Below are 18137 nucleotides of genomic sequence, written 5' to 3'. Positions count from 1 at the left end.
AGCGTTTTATTGCGGATTCTTAAAGGTGATATTCAACTCTTCATCGAACGAAAACAAAGATTAGCAACATATAGAAATCTTATTATATCTTCTACACGGAAAAACTCCGTAGCAACCTCGACATATGTCCTTGACCAAAGATAAATTAGAAAATTGGGGCATACGGGAAATTACTGCGAGCGCTGCCCCGCGCCATTTCATCTATGGTCGTCCATATTGACCTGAGAAGAAATAGTAGTCAATTGAAAGACATAAATAAAACGCACTAGCAATATGTGATAAGTTAGAATCAGAATTTGTATTGAATGAAAAAAGTGTTTTCTAGTTGTTACTTACGGTTAATTTATCCGCAAGTATTATGTCATTTAAATATAAAATATATTTCCATTCCACATGGGTACAGCGCTTCAGTGTCGTAGTAAACGTGATAGTCGGATAGAGCGGCATGTGTCACGTTCCGGTTTACATTTATGTTTCTTGTTGAATGTAAGCAGTTTAAACATTTATAATATTCTGTGTGAATAACAGTGATTATATTAGGAAGACGTAACATATGGGTTAGTTTGAATTTGTACTGACTGCTGTTTTTCGCTGTAATACCGTTTGGCGCGGTTGAGTGTGTGTGTGTATAGTTCATAATAACTGAACTTCAAATGGTGTCTGTAAATATAGCGAGTTATTTGTAAACAACTAGTGGAAGTTTTATAAGATCTATACATCGTTTTATGTACGATTCTTGTTTTATGTGTTTACATTAGATTTGTGGTATTGACAAACACTGTGAATTTGTGAAGTTTGTAGTCTTCGGTACATTTCTAAGCCATATCTTCAATGTAATGAATAGTAATGTAAGCCATTCATTATTTCAGTTATGTATTCAAAAATAGTATGCCTGCTTCTGGGGGAGATCCAGTGAGTACAGCACTTCGCTTGTCCTTAACAAGTGAACGCACTGGAGATCTTGAAAAGCGGTTAGTGGCGTCCTCAGCGAATGTCCTCCTGTCTCATATAGAATATGAGTCGTCTGGCACCTTTAAGTCTTCTATGTTGGATACTTTGAAGGGAAAATATACTGTGCTACGCACTGGTGGGCCCATTTCGAATGGCAGTACTTGTCTGAAATCCTGTAACAAAAAATGTGAGTAATGGAAGTGCAAACTAACCTTAGTGTAGTATTTAAATCATTTGTAGTTACTTACTGTTGTTTTGTTCTTACAGTAAGCGACGAAATGAGGCCTGAGCCAGATGCTGTGCTTCCTACTCCAGAGAGAACTCTGTTCCCAGCGGAAAAAGTGCAGCTGGGATGGCGGGGGACTTTTCCAGTTGGAGCAGGGATGATAAATATGGGGAATACCTGCTACCTGAATTCCACATTGCAGGTAAGCTAGTGTAGATTTCCATATGTCTTTCACCGTAGACGATCAGCTCGTTTTCTGAACTATTTTGTAAGGCATGTTGTCAGTATTTAATTTGTGTTTAGTATATTTCCAAAAGGACATGTCACAGATCACTTGACCCCGTAATGTTAAAGATGAACTCAAATCTACTTGCACATTTTAAAAATTTACATTATAATAACACTCCAATGGAAGTGGAGTTTGTGTGTCATGCATTTTGCTGCCAGTGCTAGGAAAGGTGTCAACACAAATTTTATAGGAAAGTAGTAATGATGTTGTTTTTTATTATTACTACTACTATTATTTTCTCTTTTATTAACTGACATTTTGCCTGTATTGAGGGGTTTCGTGTGACTGTACATGATCTTAGAGTAGTAAAGTTACATTGAGAAAACATGCATGATAAGTAAGCTTATTATGTAGGTTATGATGCAGACAGAAGCATTATTCCTACAGAGCTTTCTTTCCCCCCTCTGTCATAAACTACATATTAGTGAAGAGATCATTAGCTTATGCTGTATGATATGGCATTACTGCTTTATTCACTGTCACAAGTTCTCACCCTATGCCAACCTTGCCATACATAGATATAGAGGAATATTTGGTGTGTCAGCTTCGACGAGTGACATAGGAAACGTGTCAAACACAGTAAACAATACAGTGATTATAACATGATATTGGCAGCTTTTTTTCAGATGGGCAAGGCTACAGATCAGTCTCTCACCCCAAAGAGATTTTTTTAAATATCCCATTCATTGGCTTCACAAACTCACAACCAAACTATCACATTCCAACCCGTACCTTAAACTAACCTACAGATCAGACTGCTTTCATATTCGTTGGCTTTCTCAACTAACAGTAGTACTATGAATGCGTGCACCAAAATGTGATATGAAAGGAGCCATTAACACTATGTCATTGGCCAAAGCCAGCAACTCATATTGAACATTCCTCTTGACATGCCTTTTATTATGCTTTCAATCACTGTCAACATGGCTCAGTACTACTTTCAGAAGATGAACTAATGTACATAGGCTAGTTCATTTTTTTAAGTTTCTTATTGGGCTTGTAAATCACTGTAGATTTGCTCAGCTATAACTGTGCCAGTAAGTTGGGAAATTGTCATTTGAAATTACTGTTCCTTTGGTAGGTGGCTTTCTCAATCTCAACATCAGTGATCAATTGTGTAAACACTTTTCCGGATAAGCACTGTTACTGATATAGAATCCAGATTTGTGAAATCCTGATCATTGGCACTTGTTAGGAATACGTTTGGTTTTGTTAGAGCACGAAATAGATCTTTCTCTCCCATCCACCCTCCCTATCTGCATAGTTTTACAACTGACAGTAAAGAGAAGAGACAGGTGTCACTTCAATGACAACAAATGAACTAGTGAGAAATGAGTGGAACACCATGAATAGGGGCAGTGCGTGTTTAGTTTTCAGATTCACCAATTTCTTTTTTCAGAAACTGACATCATTGGAACACGAACATATGATCTTCCTCAGCCACGGAAGAGAGTGTGTGCCTGTTCTATGTCAGCTTTTGAAAGCAAGTTGGTGAGTTTGAAACTGTTCAGTTTGTATTGCTAATAAAGTGAGTGGTGATTTCTCTGTTTTAGATTTCTCTGTTAAACATAGTAACAACTGCGTTAACTCTACATAAAGTTTTCATTATTTTTTTTTGTTATTGTAATAATGAAGTAGTATACTTTTGGCCAAAACTTCTGTATGTGTTGGGTATTATACTAAAATACTTGTCATTTCAGGCACTATTCCATGTTCCCGCTCTAGTCAACTGGTTGCAAAGTGATTCTGGTCATCTTGAAAAATGTTCCATAAGTAAGTTGTTTAAAGTTAATATTTACATAACCAGTTGGTCTATGTTTAGTAATTTTCTTAATTTCATTCTCATTGTAATAGCTAAGATTGTCTCTAATTTTCTACATTTCTTATTTGTATTAATAAAAATGGCAGTGTATAGTGGAATGTGTGTCATTTATAACCTGTCGGTGTTGCTGCTGTAAGCATGTAGTGAAATGTGCTTAGTGAAATAAGTTTGTATCATAATTTTCTTTTCCTGGTACATGTGATATGTTATATTTCTGACTGTGTAGCTAAGTACATAGTTCATTCTTCTGCATGTTTCATAAAGTTCTATTGCTTGCAGCTAATTAACAAGCTGACTAAGTTAATTTTTGAAGCACTGTGCATAAAATATGACATCATCCTGGCTGGATACACAGAAATATGTGAATATGTTGGATACATATTGCATGAAAACTTTGAGACATCACAGTCATGTTAGGCACTTACCACGAAACCCTTATCTTGACCTATCTATCTCCAGTTAAGAAGGGTTTTTATATATAACATTTAATATCATAATTAGAAACGCAATATGATTCGCAATACCAGTAAAGCTTATGTACTGCACATGACTTGAATGATAACGGGACCTGAAGATGAACATAGGGCATTTCATACCATAAGAGTACATTACCCTTGATCTATCACTTGGGAAGTTGTAGTTTCACACCAACAGTGAATGGCAGACTTCCCTCAATGTGTATAGGAATTTATTATACTCCACATCCAATGATTTTGGAGTATTTCTGAGGAAATAACAAATATTTGTTTCATCTCATTATTGTTTTATTACCACCAGCAATAACATGTCATATACCCACATCAGCATATTTCTAGGAAGTACTGGTCATAATACAAGGATGCCATCATACTCTTAAATCAGGAGAAATTTTGTGGGTATAACTGAAACCACTGTGAAAACATAGGTGTCCTGTTATGGTCTTGAGTCCGGAGACTGGTTTGACACAACTCTCCATGCTACTCTGTACAGTGCAAGCTTTCTCATCTCAAAGTACTTACTGCAACCTACATCCTTCTGAATCTGCATAGTGTATTCATGCCTTGGTATCCCTCAATGATTTTTACTCTCCACACTGCTTTCCTATACTGAATTGGGGAAATACAGAAGCGTCCAATCTTACCCGTCGGCTTTGACCCATGACGTCACAAATATGGCGGAAATGACCATAAATGACAATTCCAATATGGCGGATATAAAAACATCGCATACGTATCATAAACACTGAAATACACAGGTTTCACAAAAATCCTAATGACTCTAACGGGACAAGCGTGGGAAATTGGGGGTTTTTGGGTGGGGAGAAACTAAATATACACAAATGTAGCCACCGACCGCCATACAAAACCACGCAAAACGACGAAAAAAATCAACATCACGAAACTGACCAAATACCAAAAAACACATTCTTATCCAGAATCAGACACTTCCCTTGACCAACATAGATCTACAGTAACTCCCGATCCCATAAATTAGGATCGAACACTTCCCTTGACCTACATAGCTCAACAGAACCTCCCGATCACATCCCCCGATACAAAACTCAAAAAACACTTCCCTTAAACCTACATATATCTACAGCAGCTCACGATCCCATAAATTGAGATCGAACACTTCCCTTGACCTATATAGCTCAACAGAATCTCTCGATCCCATCCCCCAATACAAAACTCAAAAAACACCACTAACCAAAGCAAACAAACACTTCCGTTAACCTACATACAACTACAGCAGCTCCCGATCCCATAAATTGTGATCGAACACTTCCCTTGACCTATATAGCTCAACAGAATCTCCCGATCCCAACACCCAATACAAAAATGAAAAACCACCACAAACCATAACAAACAAACACTTCCCTGAACCTACATACATCTACAGCAGCTCCCGATCCCATAAATTGAGATCGAACACTTCCCTTGACCTATATAGCTCAACAGCAACTCCCGATCCCATCTCCAATTACAAAAATCGACATACTCCACCAAACATTGAGATTAACACTTCCCTCCAGCTATATAGCTCAACACCAGTTACCAATCCCATATCGACCACTACCCATGACCTATGATCTCAAACACATCTTCCAATACGAAAACCAATGCCCACCTTCACAGCCACAAATCTCAATGAAACACTTCCCTATACCCAATACACAACACATACACCAAAAACAAAAAAAAAATGGAACTTACCACAAAAAAGTTCAAGCCCCACAACCTAGATTGGCCACCAGAATCACACACACACACACACACACACACACACACACACACACACACACACACGGCAAAGAGAGCACTTTACAACTTCGGCAATTAATCCGAATAGCTGTAGAAACTTGATCAGGTCTAACGGTATCTCGCCCATCATCGCCCTCAACCGAACACTATTCATGCGATCTTTCATATCCATTCCTGAACAAAAAACCACAACCGAATACACTCAATAACAAACTCACACAACGTACAGCAATTACCATTACATTAACCATCACACAAAACCGTTAACTCACTAATACAAATTCCGCTTGAAAACCACGAACACAGCACTCACCACTGAGCAACAGCAAACTGGCCCCAACAAACCAAACAAACGTAAACCATGAACACACCACCAGAGGGCACGACAAACATCCCCACGACATCTACAAGCACGCCACAATCACAAACAAAACTCCGCGCCGTAATGACGTCACACACCACAACACGCTTACGTCACGGGTCAAAGCCGACGAGTAAGATCGGAGGTTTGTGTTAACCCTGAATTGGCGATCCCTTGATGTCTCAGAACATGTCCTACCAACTGATTTCTTCTAGTCAAGTTGTGCCACAAATTCCTCTTCTCCCCAATTCTGTTCAGTACCTTCTCATTAGTTACGTGATCTGCCCCTCTAATCTTCAGCATTGTTTTGTAGCACCACATTACGAAAGCTTCTATTCTCTTCTTGTCTAAAATATTTATCGTCCATGTTTCATTTTCATACACGGCTACATTCCATACAAATACTTTCAGAAAAGACTTCCTGACTCTTATATCTATACTCAATATACTTATATCTATACTCAATATTAACAAATTTCTCTTCTTCAGAAATGCTTTCCTTGCCATAGCCAGTCTATATTTTATATCCTTTCTACTTCGACCATCATCAGTTATTTCGCTCCCCAAATAGTAAAAATCATCTACTACGTTAATTGTCACATTTCCTAATCTAATTCCCTCAGCATCACCTGATTTAATTCGACTACATTCCAGTATCCTCGTTTTGCTTTTGTTGATGATCATCTCATATCCTCCTTTCAAGACATTGTCCATTTCATTCAACTGCTCTTCGAGGTCTTTTGTTGTCGCCAACAGAATTACAATATCATCGGCGAACCTCAAAGTTTTTATTTCTTTTCTATGGATTTTAATTCCTTCTCAAATTTTTTCTTTTGTTTCCTTTACTGCTTGCTAAATATATAGATTGAATAAAATAGGGGATAGGCTACAACGCTGTCCCATTCCCTTCCCAACCACTGCTTCCCTTTCATGCCCCTCGACTCATATAACTGCCATCTGGTTTTTGTACAAACAGTAAATAGCCTTTCGCTCTCTGTATTTGACCCTGCCACCTTCAGAATTTGAAAGAGAGTATTCCAATGAACATTATCAAAAGCTTTCTGTAAGTCTACAAATGCCAGAAATGTAGGTTTGCCTTCCCTTAATCTATCTTCTATGATAAGTAATAGGGTCAATATTGCCTCACTTGTTACAACATTTCTATGGAATCCAAACTGATCTTCCCCGAGGTCGGCTTCTACCTGTTTTACCATTCGTCTGTAAAGGACTTTGGAGTCATGACTTATTAAACTGATAGTTCAGTAATTTTCACACCTGTCAATGTCTGCTTTCCTTGGGATTGGAATTATTACAGTCCTCTTGAAGTTTGAGGGTATTTCACACGTCTCATAGATCTTGCTCACCAGGTGGTAGAGTTTTGTCAGGACTGGCTCTCCCAAGGCTATCAGTAGTTCTAATGGAATGTTGGCTAGTCTTGTGGCCTCACGCAGTATCATATCTCCCAGTTCATCTTCGTCTACGTCCTCTTCCATCTCCTTAATGTTTCCCTTAAGTACATCGCCCTTGTGTTGACCCTCTATATACTTTTTCCACCTTTGTGCTTCTTTGATTAGCACTGGTTTTCAGTCTGTGCTCTTGATATTCAAACAAGTGGTTCTCTTTTGTCCAAAGGTTTCTTTAATTTTCATGTAGGCAGTATCTATCTTACCTCTAGTGATATATGCCTCTACATCCTTACATTTATCCTCTAGCCATCCCTGCTTAGCCATTTTGCAATTCCTGTCAACCACATTTTTGAGACTTTTGTTTTCCTTTTTGTCTGCTTCAATTGCTTCATTTGTATATTTTCTCCTTTCATCAATTAAATTCAATATCTCTTCTGTTACCCAAGGATTTCTGCTAGTCCTCGTCTTTTTACCCACTTGATCCTCTGCTGCCTTCACTATTTCATCTGTCAAAGCTACCCATCCTTCATCTACTGAATTTCTTTCCCCGTTCTTGTCAAATGTTCCCTGATGCTCTGTCTGAAACTCTCTACAATTTTTTTTTTTTCAAATCCAGGTCCCACCTTCTTAAATTGCTGCCTTTTTTGCAGTTTCTTCAGTTTTGATCAACAGTTCATAACCAGTTGCTTGTGGTCAGAATCCACATCTGCCCCTGGAAATGTCTTACAATTTAAAATGTAGTTCCTAAATCTCTGTCTTACCATTACATAATCTATCTGAAACCTTCCAGTGTCTCCAGGCCTCTCCCATGTATACAACCTTCTTTCATGATTCTTAAACCCAGTGTTAGCTGTGATTAAGTTATGCTCTGTTCAAAATTCTACCAGGTGTCTTTAAGTATCGAAAATGTATTTTCTGGAACATGAGAAACAAAAGTCAACTGTAACTTTCCACACCATATGGCTCATTCAGTATGTTATTGATGACTAGCTGATTCCTTTACCTCTGCATTTTTCTCATCAGTCTCTTTCTCGCTGTCAAGTCCTTCGCAGTGGCTTCAGCAGGTCTTCCTGCTCCAACCATTTGTGAACAATCATGATCAAAGCTATTATCATATTTGTTCCTGGCTGAATGTCTAAATTATTAATTATTCTTACTCCTACTTTCACACCATCATGAGAATATATTATTTCATCCAGTATTTTCAGAAGTTTCCAACTAACAAAGACAAGTTCTTGGTATTCAGTTCCATAGACACCTGTTGAAGCTTTTGTTAGAGTTGTGCATGCAGCCATGTAGACACTTACCAAGTAATTTGAAACATGCAAAATGGTTGTATAGTGGCTTCATTGCTTCCATGATGATGGAAGGGAAGAAATGTGGGTATATTCTGTGCGTGTGACAGCACCATTTGCTTGCTTCATAAAGCGTTCCCTTTTCGGCACATTGTATGCTGCATGTTTTGGTTTGTAGGTATTTTAGGGTCTTACACTGACTGTTTTGCTCTGTTCTACACACACTCCAGCATTTATTATTGTTGCTAACACATAATAGTAGTTAAATTGTTTATTCCACACTACATAAGACAGCCAGGTCATCTTACGCGTTTATCACACATAGCTTTCTTCTTACGAAAGTCTTTACTTAGCTTACTTAACCCGGCTGCCATTTGCTTCTGTTTGTGTCCTAAACACTCCAGCACTTGTTTTTGTAACATTGCCATATGATCAGTTATTAACTACATTTGTGTGGCCCATACAGTCTGCTAACATAGAAAGCTTGCAGTACCAGATAAATCTTCATGGTATCCTTGGTAATTGCTGCAGCTGTCAATTTATTGCTATATTACTCTGATTTGTTATTACATTTCTTCACTGTTGCTATTGTGAACATCACAAGCAGAGAAATAAAAACTGAAGTCACACTCTGCAGATGTACACAATTATATCTTTATTCATGACAATAGAGATTAAAATTGCATACAGATAAGCTCTGTTACTGGTGATCCCCTTCTTGAAAACCTACGGAAACATTTTGGCTATTTGACTATCCAAACTTGAGAAAAATACATTTTTTCTCTTGTCATACATTGTCGTTAAAGTAAAATAGATGTGGCCTGTTTTTAATCTTTTATTCGATATGCTTTCAATAAGAAACAGTGCAAATGTTATCAAGTGCAATATATTTTTAAAACTGAAAAAATTTCTTATTCTCATATAATGGAGAAGAAAAGTTAATTTTTTTGCCCTGTTGATACCCAGATCCCTCTAAAGATAAAAACAAGAAGAGGGAGTGATATTGTAACTGTGAAATTAAATATTTTGTTTTACTGTTAGTCATGTGCTAAATTATATTATTTTGTTTAATTTTAGATGGAGGCATTCAAAGCGAATGCATTATTTGTGCCCTCAACAAAACAATGAAAGCATCTCATAATAAAGGTGCCGGTATCATCAAACCACTTTTGATATACAGTAAACTGAAAAGTAAGTAAAACAGATGTTCAGCACTTGCTTCATTTTGTATTAGTGTGTGCAAAAATGTTGATGAGTTGATCACGTCTTTCAAAACAAGACTCTGTGTGTGTGTGTGTGTGTGTGTGTGTGTGTGTGTGTGTGTGTGTGTTTACTCTGTGGCTAATAAAATTATTGTGTTCTGCAGCAATATGCAAGCATATGAATCAAGGTCAGCAAGAAGATGCTCATGAGTTTATGCGTTACCTCATTGAAAGTATGGAGAAGGCATACTTGCTTCGATATAAGGTTTACAAGTAAGTATCTACATCCATTTAGCATCTGTGTTAGTTTAATGATGAGTTAAGAGCAGTATACAATATCATATACATGAGAGTATGGAAGATGCGCACCTCAATTTTCAGCAGATGTATAAACAAGAATCTGCACAAAAATGAAAAAGAAAAGAATATAAATTTGAGATTAATGCAGATCTCTGGAGAAAAACGAGTTATGTGTTGCATTAATGGAATGATTCAGTTTTACAAGTCTAGCACATCTTTCCAGCAAAAAATAGGCAATTTGATGACCATTTATAGTTACTCCCCCTCACCCCAGCAGAATCTCTGCTGTCTGTCTCACACTCCCTGCCCTTTCTCATATTATCCCCACTGCACTTCCATCATGTTTTCCCCTGGCTGCATTGGTTTCACAGCATTCCTCCACTATGAGCTGACAGCCAGGCAGACGCGCGTGTACGAAGCTCTCACTAAGTTAAGCGATTAATATTTAAATAAGAGCTAATTTAGTTAATATTACATTTTAGACTAGTGCATTTACTTCTTATCTAATCTATCTATTGAAGGTTTCGCTTTTCTAAACGTAATTACATTGAAAAGGAAGTATTTCGTAAAGGCCGGCAGTCAAGGGTTTGTTTACATACTTAGGCGTAAATTTTGTATGAGCGTAGATATTTGTTGTTGACTTGACTTAGTGCTTCAGAGTTATAATTTGTGTCTCTCATCATGAATTTGTGTGGTTGATAAAATGTTTCTGAAGCAAGTTTATAAGTTTGTTTACATCAGTGTTTAGTTACGTATTAGTACAGGTTACGAAACTTGTGTTATTGAAGTTATTTTCTGGTTTTAGGTTACGTTTTACTATCAAACCATGTGTGACAAGTGTGGTGGTTGCCGTAGAAATTTGAAAGATGGAGTGTTCTGTATAGACTGTAGGTTGTGGTTTCATTGGGGCGAGTGCAACGGAGATGAAACGAGGGTAGATAATGAGGTTCTTCCATGGCAGTGTAGGTTATGTAGAAAGGACAGAAAAATGAGGAACAGGAGGCAAAGATTTGTGCCCTTAAGGCTGAATTAGAAATCACAAATTTGCAATTATGTAAGCTAAGGGAAGAAAAGGACTCTGGATGCTGGGAAAAGGTAGCAAGCAAAGGGTGAAAAAGGGAAACAATTGATAAAACTTCTGAAATTCACTTAGCAAATCAGTTTGGGTTGCTATCTGAAGTAGTGGAGGAAGGGCCTCATTAAGATGTAGTTGAATGTAGGTTGAAGCAGAATACTAGCTTAAAGAAAAAAGACGGGTCAGGATCAGACCAGAACAGGAAAAGAAAAATGCTACTTACAGGTAGCAGTCATTGGAGGGGTGCGGGCCAACAGCTTCAGGAGAAATTAGGGACAGAGTATCAGGTCACAAGTTTTGTGAAACCAAGTGCTAGCCTTAGCCAGGTGACAGAAAACTTAGGTCAGCTATGCAAGGACTTTCAGAAGGAAGATCAGGTAATTACAGTGGGGGAACAGGAAACAGCCTGGCTATGAATCCAAGATACAGTATTAGGAGTGATCTGGACAAAATAGGAGCAGAAACTGGGCACATGAATGTGGGGTTTGTGGAGGTCTTTCAGTGCCATGATCAGCCCTGGGTAAACACTGCTGTAAGGTGTGTTAACACTGAGCTGAACAGGATGCTCCAGACACCGGCAAAGTCTCACATGAGTGTTGTTCCAGTTGATATGCTGTTGGTAGGTGGGGTTACACTACACATGGCCTGCACCTTAATAGGAAGGGGAAAGATAAGTTAGCTTCTCTATTGGCAGATACTGTAAGGGGGGCCACAGTCACACAAGTTATTTTCTGCTTTTAGGTCATGTTTTACTATCAAACCATGTGTGACAAGTGTGGTGGTTGCCGTAGAAATTTGGAACCAGGCAGACAGGTTTTGTTAGGTTAAAGCCAAATTCCAGACAGACAACAACCAAGGAAAGTAGAAGAAAAGAAATTGCATGCACAGCAAATAGGGATAAAGCTAAGAGTGGTATCAACTTACTTCACCAAAATATCAAGGGAATGAAAAATAAAGTAGAGCTGATAATGTATTTAGATGATCTCAAAAATAAGAATGAGATTGATATACTTTGTCTATCTGAGCACCATGAAACAGTGGGGATGGAAAATACCAGTATAAATGGGTATAATTTAGCATCTTACACTTGTAGATCTAGTATGGATAAAGGAGTTGCCATTTTCATAAAATATGGGTATAAATACAGAACTGTTGAAGTAAGCAAATTTTGTGTTGATCAACACTTTGAGGTTTGTGCATGTGAACTTCAGCTAGATAATGTAGCGTTGATATTAGCAACAGTTATTAATCTGTGGTGATTTCAGTGTTAACTTTCTAAGCAGTTCTGATAGGAAAAGTGAACTAAAAGTGTTGTTAACAACATATAACTTAGAATCAGTGATCAATTTCCCTACACGTACAGCTCAGGACAGTAGTACTCTAATAGATAATGTATTTGTACAGCAGGAGGATGTAGAACAAACACACACTTTCCCTGTGGTAAATGGATTATCTGACCATGATGCACAACTGATTAACTTACAAAACCTAACAGGGTGTACATTTCAGAAACCATCAAGTAAAGTGTGAGGGTGCTCAATCCGGTATCTATAGATAGTTTAGGAAATGTAAACTGGGAAGATGTATATAATGAGCCTAATGCTAATGATAAAGGCAGCATATTTCTTGATAAATTTATATCCCTTTTTGTACATTGTTATCCGAAGAAAATTGCTAAATGTAACACCACAAACTTTTCAAAGAAAGCTTGGATTACTACAGGTATTAAAGTGTCTTTAGAAAGAAAAAGAAAACTATATGAGACAGCAAGAACTAGTAAAGATCCAGAAGTAGTTTTACACTATAAAAATTATTGTAAAATACTGTGAAAAGTTGTAAGGAAATCAAGAAATGTGTATGTTAGAGAAGAAATTAACAACTCAGCAATAAAATAAAATCAATATGGAATGTTGTTAGAAGGGAGACAGGAAAAGTAACCACTGGGGTAGGTAGTATTACTGTTAAAGAGAATGAGACCATCTTAACCAACAGTACACAGGTAGCCAATGTATTTAACAATCACTTCTTAAGTGTAGGAGAAAAAATTGGTGAGAATAGTTCAAGAAAAAGCCAGGCAGTACATGGAAGAGTCAGTTTTGAAAAATTTTAGTCAGATTAAGTTTCATCTAACAACCTCTTGTGAAATAAGGAAAATTATTAAATCTTTGAAAAATAAATGTTCTGTTGGAGTAGATGACATCTCTAACAAGTTATTGAAACAATGTGGAGCAATTACAGCTGATGTTTTGAGTCACATATTTAATGCATCACTGGCTCAGGGTATTTTTCCAGACAGGTTAAGATATGCCATTGTCTGGCCTCTCTACAAAAAGGGGGAAACCACAGATGTCAGTAATTACTGGCCAATATCCTTGCTTACAGCATTTTCAAAAATCTTTGAGAAAGTAATGTACTCAAGAGTAGTTAGCCATCTCAACAGTAATGGGATACTTAGTAAACCACAGTTTGGATTTCAGAAATGCTGTTCCACTGAGACAGCAATATACATTTTCACTGTCCACATAATAGAGTGTTTAAATAGTAAAATGTCACCAGTAGGAATATTCTGTGACTTATCCAAAGCATTTGATTGTGTGAACCATGACATTATGTTAGAGAAGTTACAGTTCTATGGTATAAATGGAACAGCATATGAGTGGTTTAAGTCATATCTACTGAACAGGAAGCAAAAAGTCTCTTTATATGCTTCAAGTGATTCAAAGGAGCTTTCCACTTCATCTAACTGGGGTGAAATTACATTAGGTGTTCCACAAGGTTCGATCATGGGTCCCCTCCTGTTCTTCATATATGTGAATGATCTCCCTTCTTATGTGATACAATATGCTGAACTGACACTGTTTGCTGATGATACAAGCATAATTATTAATCCGGTAAAAGAAAGTCTGATAGAAAATTATACAAATAAGGTCTTTGGAAAAAATTATTAATTGGTTTTCTGCGAATGGGCTCGCTCTGAACTTTGAAAAAACACAGTACATCCAATTTTCTGCTGCAAAAAGTATAATTCCTTCAATAAACATAACACATCAAAAGAAGTCGGTAGCCAGGGTAGAGCATACTAAGTTTTTAGGTGAACATATTTTGGATCTCCTAAAGCGGCTAGGTTCAGCAACTTTTGCAGTCAGAATAATTGCCAATTTTGAGGATTTAGAAATTAGTAAGCTTAACATACTTTGCATACTTCCACTCTTTGATGTCATACGGAATAATATTCTGGGGCAACTCACACTTAGGCAAAAGGTATTCACTGCTCAAATGAAAGTAGTTAGAATAATGTGTGGGGTTCATGGTCGCACATCTTGTAGGCATCTGTTTAAAAGGTTAGGAATTCTTACAACTGCTTCACAGTACATTTACTCAGTAATGAAATTTTTTCTCAACAACTTGGACCAGTTTAAAATCAACAGCGACATTCATGATTACAATACCAGAAAAACGAAAGACCTACACTATCCTTTACTTAACCTATCTTTGGCACAGAAAGGGGTAAAATATGCTGCTATAGAACTTTTTGATAAATTACCAGATGAAATAAAATGTCTGACAGACAGCAGTAATAGTCTCAAAAACAAATTGAAATCATACCTCCATGACAACTCCTTCTATCCCATAGATACAATATATGCATTTTGTGCCATTTAAGGGAATGGGATAGATAATACAAATATTTAGGTATAACACTATATTGTAAACAAGAAAAGAAAAAACTTGTTTCCTGTGTGCATTTCTTGTGCATTTGACACGTTCCACATCATAATGGTTTTTCCGTGCTGTTGATCAATGGAACATGTAACTAACTATGAACCATTACCACTTCCATAGCCTGTGAGACGTGATCTTACCTCCATATGTGCATCAAGATTGAGATTTTGTAGCTCATACTTCATTCTAGATAAATTGCAGAGTAAATTTACTAATAATGATGCACATTCTTTACCAAGAGTAATGTGTTGTATGTACAAAATTTATTAGTATAATAAAATAATTTAATAATGCCTTGTCATTACGTTTGAGACAATCTTAAATATCTCGAGTAATTTTTTCTGCAATCTACTTTGTGCGCATTGCTGATAATACATCCTGTGTGTATAATAATTGCTCCAGTAAGATTGAAGAACTTGCAGTTTATGATATGGTGATTCATATTACCTTTCCTTTCTAAGGAATGTGTGTTGTTTTAGGTTGGACAACTACAGCAAAGAAACAACTCCATTGAATCAAATATTTGGTGGCTACATTCGATCAGAAGGTAAAACTTCTTTATATTATATATCCTGTATTTACATTATTTGTACAAAAATGAAAACATAGGAAACTGATATTATTAGAATGATTGAGTGAGAAGTTATTCTGAGGCAAAGACCAAAGCAGACAGAAAGTAAACTCCTAATCTGTTTAGTTCCAGTTACGTAGTTGAATTTCCATTTTGGGCTAAACACGACAGGAACATTTGAAAACCTTGTGCTTTATTAGTGCTCGTATAAACTTTGTTCTCTGCTGTTTACGTACAGGAAAATAATGCAAGGAAAATTTAAAATAAAATAATAATAATAATAATAATAATTGTGAGTAAGAAAGTAATAACCTTTATGATGCTTTAATTTTGTATGTATGTAAATGTATCATTAAAATGAACCTCAAATGAAACGTAGATAATTTTATGATACTTTACCATTTGCTGTAGAGACAACGTACATTGTCAGATTCTCAGAGACAGTAGCTTTTGGGATGCTGTGGAAATGAGGTTATGACGAGGCGAAGTACTTAGCACCTAACTGATTATAATTCCTTCTCATTCTGAGGATAAACTTCTTATTAAGGTAGCTGTCATATGGATGTTACTACCTCTTTCTCGGTTTACATGATTTTCACCTTTCAAGGATATCAAGAAGGCGTATATTACCAACATAGATATGCTGTAGATCTATTTAAACATCATATGTTCGCATATTAATGAATTTTTTGTAGTTCATAAATCTCCACTGTAGGAATTAAGTTATTCTGCAAAGAGCGATCTGGCGAAAGTAGATAACTGTTTGTCCAGGAGGTATAGGAGAAAGTAGGTAACGGCACATGGGTTGTAGTTGTATTCCTCGACTTAAGTTTATCTGTATATTTCAACAGAAAGCATTCATTACTTCCACACTGTCTTTAAGTGAACGAAGTATGAACTTAAGAAATATCAGACCAGCTTTGTGATTGGATTGAAGACTTACAAGCAAGTAGAGGTTAGCACATCGTTTTTAACTGGATGAAATTATGAGATGGAAATGTTGGTTTTGTTTTAACCCAAGAAACTGTTGTAGGACAGTATTGTTAACAACAGATATTAATGACCTTGCAGGTAACGATGCATTTCTTTGATGCTGTTGTGTATTGGGAATTTGCAGCGCCATATAATTAGTGAAATGCCGGAAGATCTGCGGAGCATCAACACTTGTGAATGAAATTTAATTGCAAAGTCTCTGTAAATCTGTGTAATACATTCCTCATTACTAGCCAGAAAGAGTTCCCAAACCACACACACGAGTTATAAGTATCCAATGCCAGTCAGTAACTGTAAACAGTAACAGTCTCAATCACTAAATAACCAGTGTTTCTTTTTAAATTTTTTTTATTTTAAATATCCACAGCCAAAATTTTGTTGAAGGATATAATCATCTTCCATGTTAACTGTATTTTTTTGTTGTTACATACTTAGGTTTTCACTGTTGGTTGGCTTTAACCCAGACTGAAGTGGACATAAGAAATATGCTAAGCACCATAGTGATGTGCGTTTTTTCCTTGGGCCATGTCAGTGTAAAAATAAAACCCAGTATCATCACAAAATGAGAGCAGAATTTCGTGCTCACCAGTAACTAAACAGAAAAAATATTACTGGTAACACATGGTGGATTATATAAACCAGCTGAATCACTGAATAGCTATTTCATTTCTTGGGATCGCTTGTTTTATGATTAATATTAAATTGCAATAGAAGTTCTATTCGACGTGGACAGCTTAACTGTTGTTTTAATACTATACGGTATTTGTGTTTAGTAGTTCTTATGCATATTACTAGTTTTTGTTGTATTATAAATAAATGACAAACTGAACCTTTTTAATATATATCTGTGTCTTTACAGTGACATGCTTGCAGTGCCGTGCAGTTTCCACAACATTCCAGCACTTTCAGGACCTCCTCCTGGATATACGGAGGGCCAGCACATTGGAGGATGCTCTCTCTGCATATTTTACACACGAGAGGCTGGAGGGTGATGATGCGTATAGATGTGAAAGATGTCATCGGAAGGTACCTGCAAACAAGAAATTTTCTCTTGAGAAACCTCCAATGGTCCTCTGCATACAACTTAAAAGGTAAATACATCTATTATCTGCTGTTTTGTTGTTACTTCAACAAAACTGCAATGAAATGATTGTGTGATATGCATGTGGTCATGGTAAGTTTTACAAATCAGTGACCTCTACTTTTCTGATAATGTTGGAAGTTTTGTTACCCAAAGGTAAACACTAATTTGGGCCTTAAAAGAAAATGTTCAGTATTAAAACTGTTCCGATGTGTTCTTAGATTTTGCCGTTTAGTGGGACTACTTTTTTTGCCTTTTTTCTGAAGTATCGGCATTAGTAATTAGTTAAATATTATAATAAACTATTTGGGGATATAGAAGTGCTTAAATTGTATCACATTGTATCTCATTGTAAGAGAATCTCCGATGTAGGAAAAGATAGATTGCTACTTAACATAAAGATGACATGTTAAGTTGCAGACAGTTTTAGTTAAGACACTTACACACAAGCTTTTGGCTGCAGCCTTTGCTAGAAAAGGAAAGAGAAATGTATACCATTCATTCATAAAAGCATGCATGCCTCACGTACATGTAACTACCATATACGGCAGCTCAGACCAGAATGTTTCTGTCACATGGAATGGGAGCAGCAGTCTGGGTGG

General features: G+C 36.7%; 1 protein-coding gene across 3 annotated transcripts in view; it reads left to right on the top strand.

Annotated features, from left to right (window-relative positions):
* The first annotated feature begins 326 nt into the window (after window positions 1-326).
* Window positions 327-18137, top strand: part of LOC126253327 (ubiquitin carboxyl-terminal hydrolase 36) — a 46209-nt gene continuing 28398 nt past the window's right edge. For 2 of the 3 annotated variants that reach the window (XM_049954593.1, XM_049954591.1), the window contains exons 1-8: window positions 327-486; window positions 870-1138; window positions 1219-1379; window positions 3167-3239; window positions 9668-9781; window positions 9957-10065; window positions 15370-15437; window positions 17314-17545. In XM_049954593.1, coding sequence (XP_049810550.1) covers window positions 889-1138; window positions 1219-1379; window positions 3167-3239; window positions 9668-9781; window positions 9957-10065; window positions 15370-15437; window positions 17314-17545 — 1007 coding nt within the window. In that variant the 5' untranslated portion in view covers window positions 327-486; window positions 870-888. Of the gene's footprint in view, window positions 558-869; window positions 1139-1218; window positions 1380-3166; window positions 3240-9667; window positions 9782-9956; window positions 10066-15369; window positions 15438-17313; window positions 17546-18137 lie in introns of all 3 variants that reach the window. The other variant, XM_049954592.1, reaches the window with a different exon arrangement.

Source organism: Schistocerca nitens, chromosome 4, assembly GCF_023898315.1.
Source record: "Schistocerca nitens isolate TAMUIC-IGC-003100 chromosome 4, iqSchNite1.1, whole genome shotgun sequence".
Lineage (NCBI taxonomy): Eukaryota > Metazoa > Arthropoda > Insecta > Orthoptera > Acrididae > Schistocerca > Schistocerca nitens.
Note: the sequence above shows the minus strand (reverse complement) of the source record. Positions and strands in the feature narration are given on the sequence as shown.